We start from the raw sequence: 13,852 nt of genomic DNA, 5'->3' as shown, positions 1-13,852 counted from the left end.
ATTGACCGTGCTGCACAGTCAATCTCTTATGTCATCTGCGGGAGTGTGCAATTGCATGTACACACTAGACAATGTAATTTTTTTGTCGTTTCGATGTGGCAAATCGTCCAGATATGGTTCTAGTGTGTACCCACCTTAGGGTACACATGGACGGGCACAGCCCTTGAGGCAGGATGAGTGTGCGGGAGATGTATCAAATCTTCTGAACAAGTGCCTATAGCAGCATATCAGCTGCTAGCTATCATTTATCCAGTGCATTTAATAAAATGATAGCTAGAATGATCTGATTGGTTGCTGGGGGCAATTTCTCCACTTATCCTCTTTAAAAGGTTTGATACACCTCCCCCCTCATATGTATGACTGCATCTGACACATGGGGCAAAGGACATCGTTAGAGACAGCGCAGATCAGTGAGAAACTCCGACCACTCCTCCCGGGACTCCCCCGCCCCGCAACTCCCTGCGCTATACACGCACCCTGTTCTGGTACAGACACACGTTCCCAAAGCCCCCGGTGCCAAGCCGGTCTTTCATGTCCCATGGCCCGCACACGACCCCCTGCTGCACGGGTGGCTTTTCCATGACAGAGGACCTAAAGACAGCAACAGACCCGGAGACAACCAGACCCGTCTGCCCCTCGCCGCTGCTTCCGGTCACCTGTCACCACATTTGCGCCAATCACATCCGCGTTTACGCCCACCGGGCTTCTGCCTGCCCCCATTGGACGGGACTGTATCACGTGGTCTCTGGCTGCGTGGCACGCCTCGTTTTCAATCCAGTTACTCCTCCTTGGCCTCTCAAGGAGTCAGCCAATGGGCAAGAGGCATTGCTGCCGGTGACGTCATGGTGTTGTGGTCTGGGCTGCGCTGCCTGCCTGACAGACAGACAGTCAGACACTGACAAGAGGAGAATGGCGGCGTCAATTGGTGTGTTACCTCTCCGTGTGTGTATGGTGTCATGTGTACGTGGGGGCAGGGAGTGGGGCGAGGACGATAGGGGTAGTAGTTCGCATTCTAAATGGGGATGGGTTCTTATGTTGATAGGGGATGTGTCTGTGTCATTATCGAGGAGCCATTTTCTCATAGTCCCTGGATTAGTCTGCTCAGGGCGGTGTATCTGTAAAACAAAAATAAAGCGGAAATCCAGTCAGGCTTAAGGTTGCATTCATCTCTTATGCAGGGCAGCAGGGGACTGGGCAAGACATGGATGGGCACAGTCTCTGGGTAAGATAGCTGCATGTTATTGGCATATTTATTCCATTTGAAACGACTGTTACCAGCAAAAGGCAGAACATCCAGAGTGAACTTTGCACAGAGTATGTTGTGTCATCTTGAAAGAGTGATAAGCAAAGGGGGAGGTGGCAGATTTTAAAGATAATGTGCCATTACATTGTTCCATGGTTCCTGTTACCGCAGCCAAGTTCTAATAGCCACGTGATAAAAATTAATATAGAACACATACCTTATGAGAAATAACAAATATACACTGATTTCGGTACTTGTGTACTTTACGGACTCATTGCAGAGAGAATCCAAGTGTCCTACACTCATTATTATTATCAATCATTGTAATGTCTAAATCCCCTTCATGGAGAGGACCCTGACGTCATCAGCCAGTGTCCAGCGTCATTCTCTACCATCCAAGTGGGCATAGAGGGGGAATATAACCTTGTAGCGAGCCCGAAGCGCGGTGAGCACAGCACTTTCTTCTGTAGGTGGGGACAACTTTCGGTACTTGTGTACGTAAAGTACACAAGTACCATTTAAAACATTCATTGGGTTCTCTCTACAATGAGTCCGTAAAGTACGCAAGTACCCGAATTTCTAATACTGAATTCATACACGGGATCCATTGAGAATTGTATTGGATGACCTGTAACTGAAATTAAATATCTCACACAACCAAATATTTACATTGTCAGAATATGTGTGCTGCAGTGTATTGTTACAAAACACGTAACAATGTGATTATGCTACAAAAAACAAATTTATAACTTATCCATTCTGATTGTATACTTTTGATAGTGTTAGTTTGCATGTGTACCTCCCCCTCCACACACTAAAATATTTCTGTATGATGCAATCACAATTTTCTGAGCTACCTAGAAGTTGTTAAAATAGAATAATGAAGTCTATAGGAGTCTAGCAACAATTAAATTGTGAATGCGTAGACCATACCAGCATTGTGTAATATTATAAACTGGATGATGTGGGAATGAGGTTCCAGGCAGTGAACGCCATGTTATTTATTCATAGATGCTGCAATTATACAGTTAGTTGAAAAATGTGCGTATTGAGGGCATTTACAGTACAGGAGCAAGTGCAAAATGGTGTTAATTTGCACTTGGACGTATCGTATATATGTACAAGGTGTACAATATACTGTATATATTTTTTGTACATGTAGTTAAAATGCTGCCTGCTTTTGCACATAGCACACAAATTATTTTTAGATTTATTTTACCACCATAGTAGAGATTCAGTTAAATGCCAGTTGCTTTTCACACTGGAGGTGCATAACTCTCATTGCAGTTCTAATAATTGAATTGGTCTCTGCTTTTTAGCTGCAGTAAAATGATGTACAGGGCAAGTCACACTGAATTAAATCTCCCCCATGAATTACAGTTGAGCTCGGACATGTCACATTTACAGCTCTAAATATGTCATCAATTTTATGGTTTTACCAAATTGTAAAATTTGCATCTTTTAAGATGTTTGGGGCCGTATTCAATTTGGAGTGAAAAGTCAGTTGCCAGACTTTTCACCATCATCGGAGGTTTTGCCGTCGAAAACTTATCGCGCGTTTCCCCACGTATCCCGGTATTCAATTCCAAATAGGCGAAAACGGGATCCGGCAAAATTGGCGAAAAGTCCTGTCGTTTTTGGAGAAATCAGCCTGACACCCCCCTAAAGATGCTCTGACATGGGGGTTCACTATAGGTACCTCTGAATAGCCTTGCAAAAGGTATTTGGGGTCTTTGAATAGTCTCAATAGGTGCTATTTAGCATCTTTGGGAGATTGGTGAAGAATAGCATTTAGCAACTTTTTTGGGGAAAATAAGTAGTCCCATCCAATTTGGGGTAGATGAAAATGGGTGCAAGCATATTTAAAAATAGCTAAAGTCAGGCATTAAAATGCACAAAAAACGCACATTCAGCAAACACCTGCAATCCACAAGACACCTCCCCCATACTTGCAGACCCCTCCAAAGGCTACTTCGCTAGTTCTTTAATTTGTACCCCCAATTTGAACTTTTTTGCCCACATTTTCAAAGTGCTTTTTTGGGGTGTCCTCTGTATTTTTTAAAGATTTTTTTGATGCAGTTAACGTCAAGGAGGATGTACAAAGGGTGCAGAGTGGTTTTCGCACCTCTGCACCCCAAAACTGTAAATCTGCACTTATTTCCGCCGAGTATTCATAGGCAAAACTTTTTCGCCTATTACATTGCATTGCGTTTTCGCACCGGCAAAAAGACGCTACAGTTGAATACGGGGATAAGTGAAATTGTCGAAAATGACGTCATTGGCGAAAAAGTTTGGCCAAGAACGGCTTTTCACTCCAAATTGAATACGGCCCTTGCTTGCAAATCACTAGAAGCGCCCAGATCCCCTTCCAGGTAATCATTTCCTCAATAAAATATGGTACCTGGCAGCCTTGGGAATAATCTGGTGCTGCTGATTCATTTATAACCATTCCGAAGGCTTTTCAGATTTTTTACTATAGTCACAGTTTAATTTTAATCCCTGTTGTTTATCATTTTGTTTAACTTTGCCATGTGCCATTCACAAGGGCTACTGCTTTTTACTTTGCTCTTTTATTGACTTTGGGGATTCTGGTCTTGGCTTCAGTTTACCTACTCTGGATTCACACCCTTCCCTACCCACTTTATGCACTACATTAAGTTATGATTGTGTATTTTTTGCCTGGGTAAATTGTACATATAAGTCCTTGCTGATAAGTTTTCTTCTGTAACATTTTGTATAACCCATGTCCTCTATTCTGTGCCCTTTTGATCATCGTTTGGCTTATGTGACTCCTGTGAATGGGTTTATGAATTGCTGTTACTTTTTTCACATCAGAAAGCTCTCAAGTGCTTTTCTTGCTTTTTCTGATTGCCACCTCCTATTGTCTAGTATACTAGTTATTTGGTAAATGATGACTCAAATTGCCCAAGTGCTTTATGATTCAAGAGTTCCCTTTAAACCACATATTCTATCATCTGTAGCCCAACACCTCCATCAGACACTCATGCAGTTGTCCACATTACCTCCTATCCTGAATTTTCTCTTTATTACGTTTAAGACTTGCAACATAGAAAATGTATACTCAGAATTTGTAAGGGCTAGAAACAATTTTTTTCCAACCATCATCTATAAAACTAATTTCCATGGAAATAATAGATGTATCCCCTTTCATCTATATTGCCTGCATTTTCTTCTTTGTCCACTAGGTGGCACATGCATGACAATGGGTATAGCCTGGAGAAGAGAGACTGGGCACCAAACAGTTAATCAAATTTACCCACAAGCCCAGGATCCTCTTCTCTATACCTTGCCACCAGCCACTGGGACCTCAGTTTTGAGTTTGGTGCCAAGGCAGGAGCTGGGCACCATTTTCAGGGGGGGATATATTAGTGGTCCCCCCATATTTTATTTAATTTTATTTACTTTTATATAGTTTACATAACTTACAGTGGGCAGTGTAAGGTGTCCTATAGGACGCCCCCACTGCCGCCCCAGCGCCGGTGGCCGCAGCACCGGCGACTGGGTCAGTGACTTCAGCCGCGGTCTTCACTCCCGGAGCCACAAGCCGCAGCCGGCACTCATCGGGGAGAAGGTAAGGTGGCTCCCTGCATGCAGGAAACCTTCGGTGGTGCTGACAGTGTGGGCCCCCGGTCTGACCGCGCTTCCCACTTGACCACCAGCGAATATTACATGGGTAGGGTCTGCTTAAAAGCAGCGGTGACCATTTCCATGGGGTTATGCCAGCCGGGGGAGACGGCGCTTCCCTGCAGCCCATTCCCCAACCCTGGGGCGCGCTCTCCATCCATGGCTAGCAAGCCCCAGGCAGATACTCTATCCCCCTCCTCTCACTGAGCGACCGTTTTACTATAATGCCTGCCTCAGTGCTGGATAGAGAAGCTGGGCTCGTCTCCTCTCATAGCCTGCTCCCAGCAGCTATCTAGTTAAATTGCTCCTTCCTGTTCCTTGTGGCTGGTTTATTGAGCTTCATTAGCCCATATTCTGCATTCAGTGGTCTGTGTGTTTGTAATTACTGACACTGCCTAAAGACCCTTTTTGCTTTGGTGTGTGTGGGATTTTTCTGCGACTCTCAAGATATCCAGAAACAAGCCTACCAGGGAAGTAGGCAAAATGTCTCAATGTAATTTTTCCTCAGGAACCGGAGCACGATGGCCTGTGTGTCAGTTGTTTTGGGGCTCTGCAACAGGTGATTTCGCCACGGCTTGGGCGTCACGGCTGGTCAGTTTGTAGACCGCATGATAGTTCCAGGGCTACCTGTCTCTGTTGGTGTGCCAGAGCTTGCCATGGCAGAGCCATCTTAGATGCAGACTTTGGTCAGTACAGGGGTTGGCTCAGATATCCACGTCCTTTTATGAAATGCTAGATAAGGACGTATGTCGACTCCACGCGAAAGCTCCACTCCGTTATCTGTCGGATTCGGATTCAGAGATATCTTTAAATGGTGAAGCTAGTGCTGCCAAAATCCTAGTTCCAAGGCACCTGTTTAAAAAAAAAAAAAAGACAGTTGCAGACCTTCCGTCTTCAGCACAGCTAGAAGACCTCTTGGCGGAGGCGTGGGCTCGCCCTGATAGATCTCCCAGCAGTGGATAGGGCAAAGTGGGGGTCTCCTCCCCCAATGGATGCCCATTTTACACATCTTATTAGGTCATCCCTCCTGCCTATCCCTAACACGGCATCATTGAAAGATCCTACAGATAGGAAACTGGAAATTTATGTCAATGCAGGTGCTCTGGCTCATCCAGCCATTGCTTCAACTTGAGTGGCTAAAGCTGACAGCCTCTGGGTAGGCGCTTTGGAGGAAAGACTTACCTCTGGCACACTAGGAGGTGTCCTGGCCTCCATGGTTGCGCATGTCGGAGAGGCAGCTTCTTATTTCTCTGAAGCAGCTATAGAGTCAGGAAGTTTAACTTAAAATTTTGGCTTCTGCAATTGCAGCCAGAAGAGCACTTTGGCTGTGCACTGGGAAGGCAGACATGGAATCCAAAAATAGCCCTGGAAGTCCATCCCTATTTGGGCGACGTCCTGTTCAGTCCGAAATTAGACATGATTGTGACTACATGGGAGCATTTAAATCGGCTTTCTTACCATCAGTTGCCACACCGAGTCCTAGGATTCCTGACTCTTGTCCACAAGGCAAAGCCAGAGGTCAGTCATTTCAACAGAAGCCAGGGTTCAGCCCCTAGAAATTCTAAGCCCAGAGGTAAGCAACCCTGGTCCACTAGACATCCGGCTGCCAAGCCAGCGGACAAGCCTGTCTCATGATGGGATGGACCTCCTCTCAAGGTGCTTTGGAGTGGGAGGCTGGCTACTTTGTTTTCGGCAGAGTGGAAGCAGACCACAAACAGACGCCTGGGTCAGAGGCATCATGTCTCAAGCGTCTGCCTTCCTGGTTTTTTTTCACCGGCCTTCCTACACAGCCAGAAAAGCCTGAAGCTCTCAAGGCATCTTTTTGCTCTCTCTTGGCCTCAGGGGTCATTATTCCTGTTCCTCTGTCCCAGTCAGGGTTAGTCTTAACGTCAATTTTTTTGGGGTTCAGAAGCCGGATGGCTAAGCCCAGCTAGCTCAGTCGGTAGAATATGAGATTCTTGCTCTCTGGGTCGTGGGCTAGTCTGCCACTTTGAGCAGTAGTTTACCTTTTGACCCATTCTCAATTTTAAACACCTAAACAAATTTCTTTTCCAATGGAGTCCCTTTGGTCTATCATTCTAGCATTGAACCGGGAGACTTTATGGCATTGATAGATATACAGGATGCTTATTTGCATATCCCTATATGAGCCAATTACCAGCATTTTCTCATGTTTGCTATCCAAACCAGCCACTAACTGTCCATGGCCCCTCGTGTGTTCACCAATGTCATGGCAGTCAGGGCAGCATCTGCGCCGCAAGGGTGTCAAAATGTTACCGTACCTGGACGACTTGCTTCTATTAGCACAATCTCCAGCAGTTCTCAAAGATCACATCCATCTGACGGTAGAGCTTCTTTAGTCACTAGGATGGATAGTCAATTGGATGAAATCCACACTATCTCCATCAGCTCCACCTGGGAGTCCTGTTGGATTCCAGAGCTCAGAGAGTCTCCTCCCTCTGAACAAGATTTCAAGCTAGAATTCACGCCTTTCTCAGTCAGAGTTGAGTGTCCATACACTCTTGCATGCAGATTCTGGGGTCATTGGTTTCAACATCCGACAATAGTGGAGTACGGTCAGTTTCACCCCCGGCCTCCAGGGAATCATTCGTAAGCGTTAGATCAATTCACACCAGAACCTCAAGGCTCAGACTCTTATTTTTCCCCGGAGGTAAGTCTCTCCCTACTTTGGTGGCTCCAGCGATCACAACTGGACAAGAGACACTCCTTTTGTATCCAAGACTGGAACCTTCTCACCACCGATGCAAGCCTTCGGCGGTGAGGTGCCGTAACTTGTCAGCTCACCTTTCAGGGCCGTTGGACGCATCATGAGAGCCAGCTTTCCATCTATATCCTGGAACTTTGTACCGTGTGCCAGCACAGCACCTCCTTCGGGGACGTCTGGTGACGATACAGTCGGACAACGCAACCACGGTGGCCTACATAAATCGCCAGGGTAACACTTGCAGTCCTGGAGCCATGCAAGAAGTCAGCAGAATTCTTCGCAGGGCGGAACAGTCACTTCCAGCACTGTCCGCAGACTTCACCCCGGGCATTTAGGATTGGGAAGCGGACTTCTTATGTCGTCAGGACGTCCATTCAGGCAAGTGGACGCTACATTCGGATGTCTTCCAGTTGTTAGTCCATCGCTGGGGCCTGCCAGACATCGACTTGGCGTCTAACCACCACCATCATCTTCCGAGATATTGCTCCCACACCAGGGATCCAAAAGCTCTCCTGGTAGATGCACTAGTGGTTCCTTGGACCTTCCCTCTGGTTTATGTCTTCCCTTCCGATCTCGATTCCTCGTGTCCTCTGCAGGGTCAAAATGGAGGGAGACACTCTGATCCTGGTGGCTCCGGATTGGCCTCAGCGATTAGATCTCCTGGGCCTCTCCATAGATGCCCCTCTGTGTCTTATTTATTTATTACCAGTTATTTATGTAGCGCACACATATTCCGCATCGCATTTACAGAGAATTTTTGGCCATTCACATCACTATATTCCATAACACATGCTCACACACATATACTAGAGGGTTAATTTTTGCTGGGAGCCAATTAACCTACCAGTATATTTTTGGAGTGTGGGAGGAAACCGGAGTACCCGGAGGAAACCTACGCAAACACAGGGAGATTATACAAACTCCGCACAGTTAGGGCCGTAGTGGGAATTGAACCCACGACCTCAGTGCTGTGAGGCAGTAACGCTAACCATTACACCGTCTGTGTCTTCCACTGCGCCTTCTCGTGTCACTCCCCATTTCTTGTGTTCCATTCCAACAGGGCTGTACTGAGGATTCGCTTGGGCTACCTTCCCAAGGTGGTATCTCGCTTCCATTTTCTTCAGGAAATAGTAGTTTCTGCATTGTAGACTGCGGATTCTTCTCAGCTGGAGGCTTCGCTGGCTGTGATGAGGGCTCTTCGGCTTTATGTCAAGAGGACCAGGGAGATTCGCAAGTCGGACTCTCTTTGTTTTATATGATGTCCATAAGTGGTGGCCGGCCACTAAGCAGACCTTGGCCCGCTGGCTTCACTTTACTGTTCGCCAGGTTTACTCCTTGGCGACCCTTCCTACCCCTGCCGTGGTGATGGCCCATTCCACCCGGTCAGTGGGGACTTCGTGGGCAGCCCGCTGTGGCAGCTTTGTAAGGCTGCCACATGGTCATCTGCTCATACCTTTGTCAGGTTTTATGCTCTTGATACTTTTACGTCCTCAGGCGCCGCCTTCGGGCGTTCAGTACTCACTGCAGCTGAGGAGCATTCCCGCCCATTGGGGACAGCTTTAGGACGTCCCATTGTCATCTCTGTGCCCCCTAGTGGAGGAAGAAGAAAAGGAGACTTATGTCTTACCTGTCAAGTCTCTTTCTTCGACTGCATAGGGGGCTCAGAGCGCCCACCCTGATGCACCTGTCTGCCGGGGGGTGTTTCCTTGGTGACCGGTCCGGCTGTACTTTCCATGGTGTGGATGGTTCTGTATGTATGCCAGCCTTCCTTCTCCTTCTCCTCTGCCTCGCTCCTGCAATGGGCTTCCAAAATAAACTGAGGTTCCAGTGGCTGGGGTCGGGTTAAGGAGGAGAGGAGCCTGGGTTTCTGGGTAAATTTCATTAACAGTTTGGTGCCCAGTCTCTCCTCTCCAGGCTATAAGCATAGTCATTCCTGTGCTCCCTATGGAGTCGCAGAGACATAACAGGTAAGACATATCTCTCTTTTCCTGCCACAAAAACATAAGACAAAGTTGTTTACTAAGATTATAAGTTATATTGAAAGATGTTGCTGTTATTCAGTTGGTGTTCCTTGTTTTCTATAATTTTTTTTGTTTTCTTATTACTCACAGTGAAAACCACATTCACCTGAGCCAAGGTCAAACCTTCGGATTTTCTGACATCTCTGTGATAACAGTATTGTCTGGGACTGCAAGAAACCTAACCAGATGACGTAGCACTGGGAGGAGATCCTATACCAGTAACAAATAGCACAAATCATCAATGTAGGGTAACGCTATAATAGTTGGAAAACAGGATGTAATCTACCCTCCGAGCATAAATCATTCTATGTAGATTTCTATAGTGTACATTTATAATTACCAGGAATAATTACTCAAGTTTACACTACTCTATCTTTGACACCAGGGCTATTAGGTTGCTCACTACCTCTGTAGACACTTATTCATGATGAGATCTTTATGACCTATGAATACCTCTCTCATTTAGGGCTTACTGTTATTAATCAATAATATAAGTATATCAATACCACTGCAGCTCTTTATTTAGCCTATTCTGTAGCAGTTCATTATTTCTCCCTAAAACTTGCTGGACTTAGGGCAGTCATGTGTACATTAGTGATGTCATTTGAGGACCCACTCAGTGTCGCAACGAGCAGCAGGAAGACCTTAGTTGGGACAGACTGCAGCGATACAGCCAGCATCCTAGATGAAGCTCATGAGAACAAGGACGAGAGCACGCCAGTAGACCCAGAATCAGAACGGAGGACATCTGTGCAGCTGTACCAACTAGAGGATTCACAACCAACAGTGGAGACTAGCACAGAGGAACAAAACACGCATCGCATCAATGCCAACAACTGGTTTGTCGCTCACTTATCTTTGTAAACCGTTCATTGCTAATCTAGGCGAAAACACATTGCATAGCAGAGAGGATTCGTTTTCTACGGTCTAGTGACAAAGTGTTCTGAGTCACAAAACAGGAGTAGTGGCTCAGCGTACAGTGGGTGGAATTCAATTCAGTGCTATGTGCTTCCGCAGTGTTCTACTGTACACATTACTGCTTAATTCGGTAGCCAGACATTGCTCATTTTAGTGTGTACCTCTGTGGGTAGCGAGTTAAGATTAGCGATGTTACGAGGCAGCCATTGCTCTGAATTGAATTTCGCCACTTGTAGTTTAACTAAACACAAATAACTATTTTGTAGGGAAAAGGGAACACTCAGCCTAAGTTTCTTTAGGCTTCATACAGATAATAGTTCTAAGCTTTCATCATGCATTAATAAAGCATATAAAAACACACTGATATTGATAGTCCCAAAAATAATGTAAGCAAATGTGCCTGTGCAAACACTTTAGTCAGTTATTTGCTTTGCATTATGCCCATTTTGATGTTCAATGGCGGTAATATTCAGTAAAACACACTGGAGTACTATGCTGCAGGAACGCAATAGATTACCTGCTTTCTGACCAGCAGTGTTTGCTACAGCAGACTTATTATGACATTTTTAAACAATCAGGGCAGCTCTCTGTTTATACCAAAGTTCCACTTGCCGAAATACATTATTATAAAATTACTATATTATAAAGCACAAACACTGTTAACAGTTAACCAGACTATAGACCGCAGCTCTGGTTTTTAGGACATGACTCTCACTGCCCCTGTGTATAAATGGGCCAATACAGTGCAGTTCTGCAGAGATAAGTCCACAGAGCTGTCACTCACTCTGTATCTCTGTTAGAAAAGCATCTCCCCCCTAACATGGCAGACTGATAGAGAAGTGAAAGGTAGTGTGGTAGACGTAGTAAAGGCTAAACATTGCAGCCATTTCATGTATATTTTTCAGCTCAGTTATACACAGCCCTTGATTTGTGTTAATGTCAAATAGTGGTTTTATTTCCTCTTTAATAACTTGCATGGACTCTATTTTGCCCTACTGACATAAGTAGTACATGAAAATGTTGCTATATATCAATCACAATCTACTATATAAGACTAATACCACAGGGGTGCCTATTATATTTTAACCTTTTGAAATCTTTGCGCTGCTTATAGCATTTATTAAGTTATTATGTGCCTGATTCAGAGGTGGATGAAGGTTCAGAAGCAGCCGCTTCTGCAAAATTATGCTAACGCCGTAGTTAATGGGCTTCCTTCTGAGGTGGCCACTGACTGTGGCTCTAATCCACTGCAGTGCGTTGAAAGTGGCACCATCAGGCGGACATTGGCGGCACCGTCAGACATTAGGGCCACCCTATGGTTGCTCAGAATCTCAGACGGTACATGGCCCTCTAGTGGAACTGTGTTTTTCAATGCTTTACCTGACACTGGCACGCTGCTGACACACCCACCAACAAAGCCACAACCCCCCGTCCCAAACATCCAAATTGAAATATGCAGGTGCTCAAAGCTCCCATGTGTCATTAGCCATAGAGGGGAAACACGCACTTTGGCTGTGTTTGAATGGCCCAGCACTCCCGATATAAACTAAACAATCCCCTAATTTGCCAATTCACAGTTTAACTATAATAATGTAATACAAGATGTGCTCTTTAAGGCACTTCCTCAATAACACTTGGATCTAACAAGACTGTTATGCTTGTTGTGGTCTGTTTGTCAAACAAAGGCACAGCATTTTTCCCATTGAACAGTACAGATAAGTGGTAGGTGGTTTAGCATAGGCATGAATTTGACCCTAACTTCAATTCATCCACACCCTATCTAGGCAGCATACATGTAATAAGAATTAAGTTTTATTGTGTCGCTGATTGTCTTGGTGGAATTGTTTTTGTTGTCTGTCCCTTGTCACAATAAATGTGCATCTGTTGGCAGTTTGTGAGTGCCTCATTGCTTTATATCTGTACGTTTGTCTGTAGTGTACATTCATTTCTGAGTTTATTCTCCATACTTGAAAAAAGACGTGGCTCTGGCATCAATCGCTCATGTGGTTTCTGGGGACAACTCTCTTATACAGGTGGTTTCTGGGGCAGCAATCGCACATGTGGTTTCTGGGAACATCTGTCTTATACAGGTGGTGTCTGGGGACATCTGTCTTATACAGGTGGTGTCTGGGGACATCTGTCTTATACAGGTGGTTTCTGGGGACATCTGTCTTATACAGGTGGTTTCTAGGGACATCTGTCTTATACAGGTGGTTTATGGGGACATCTGTCTTATACAGGTGGTGTCTGGGACATCTGTCTTATACAAGTGGTGTCTGGGGACATCTCTCTTATACAGGTGGTTTATGGGCCAGCAAAATGTGACTTCTTGATGCAGAAGTGTACTATTGTGGTTTTTATTTTTTTGGCAGATCTAGTGTTAAAATACACTAAAAATATATAGATTATTATGGTAATTTGTGTAAATGATTAGAAGGGCATGATTCCAGTTGCTACTCCAGTAGCGGAATACACAAAACCAGTTACATACTAATTTGCCATCTACTCACTTCACCTCTGAGTTTATTACTATAATTACGATGCTACATACAGATGTGTCCTTAAATATATTTGGTGCAGTCTCACAAACAAAAAAAACCCTATTAGCACGCTAGGTCTCGTGAGTCTCAGCTAGCACCGGACGTCTTTTGCATTTATTGTTCGCCGAAAATGCATCCAAGTCACAATGCAACGTGCTGATTAATTTGATATGCAAATTTTGTATATCTGTGTGCGACTGAGGGTCTGATTCAGACCCGCTCGCAAGCGGGTCGATGGTGCCCTAGTGCGCATGTGCACGACGGAGGGAGCCAAGCCGTCGTTATGGGTCTCACACCAAAGGGGGCGTGCTGTCGATGGTGACGACAGCACGCCCCCTTTGGGGGGCGTGTCCCGGGGGCGTTGCTGCCCAGACGGAGGCGTTCCCATGGGAACGCCTACTGTCTGGGGCCGGCCCCACTGACATCACTAGTGATGTCAGTGGGAGTGCTTTTGGCTCTGATAGAGCCAAAAGCACTCCTGGGCTTGCGGTAGCGAGACCCTACCGCAGGGCCTCGTCGCAAGCCCGATGGTCGCGATGGTCTTGACCATCGCGACCATCTTTTTGGCCGCTCGCATAAGTTGTGGGTGGTCACCCACAGCTATGCGAGCGGCCAGGAGGCCGCTCCAATTTTAGGTAGGAGGGCCCTGATTCAGAGCGAGCGCTCTTGTCATAGTGTCTGGCTCTGAATCAGGCCCTGAGTCTCTGATTCTGTTTACGAAGTGCAACAATGTAACGGCCGCAGCTTTTTTCTTTCTTTC

General features: G+C 45.7%; 1 protein-coding gene and 1 long non-coding RNA gene across 2 annotated transcripts in view; one reads left to right on the top strand and one right to left on the bottom strand.

Moving 5' to 3' along the window:
* The window catches only part of CHUK (component of inhibitor of nuclear factor kappa B kinase complex), a 35,307-nt gene extending 34,627 nt beyond the window's left edge, over window positions 1-680 (bottom strand). The window contains exon 1 of the mRNA XM_088474980.1: window positions 477-680. Within this exon, the coding sequence (XP_088331106.1) occupies window positions 477-581 (105 nt within the window). The 5' untranslated portion in view covers window positions 582-680. The remainder of the gene's footprint in view (window positions 1-476) is intronic.
* A 150-nt stretch (window positions 681-830) lies between these two features.
* Window positions 831-12,442, top strand: LOC148521582 (uncharacterized). The gene is made up of 2 exons (XR_015878819.1): window positions 831-925; window positions 9,725-12,442. It is a non-coding gene; the product is annotated as an uncharacterized LOC148521582 (long non-coding RNA).
* Window positions 12,443-13,852: the final 1,410 nt, after the last annotated feature.

The sequence above is a fragment of the Taudactylus pleione genome, unplaced genomic scaffold, assembly GCF_031769625.1.
Source record: "Taudactylus pleione unplaced genomic scaffold, aTauple2 ptg000157l, whole genome shotgun sequence".
NCBI lineage: Eukaryota > Metazoa > Chordata > Amphibia > Anura > Myobatrachidae > Taudactylus > Taudactylus pleione.
Note: the sequence above shows the minus strand (reverse complement) of the source record. Positions and strands in the feature narration are given on the sequence as shown.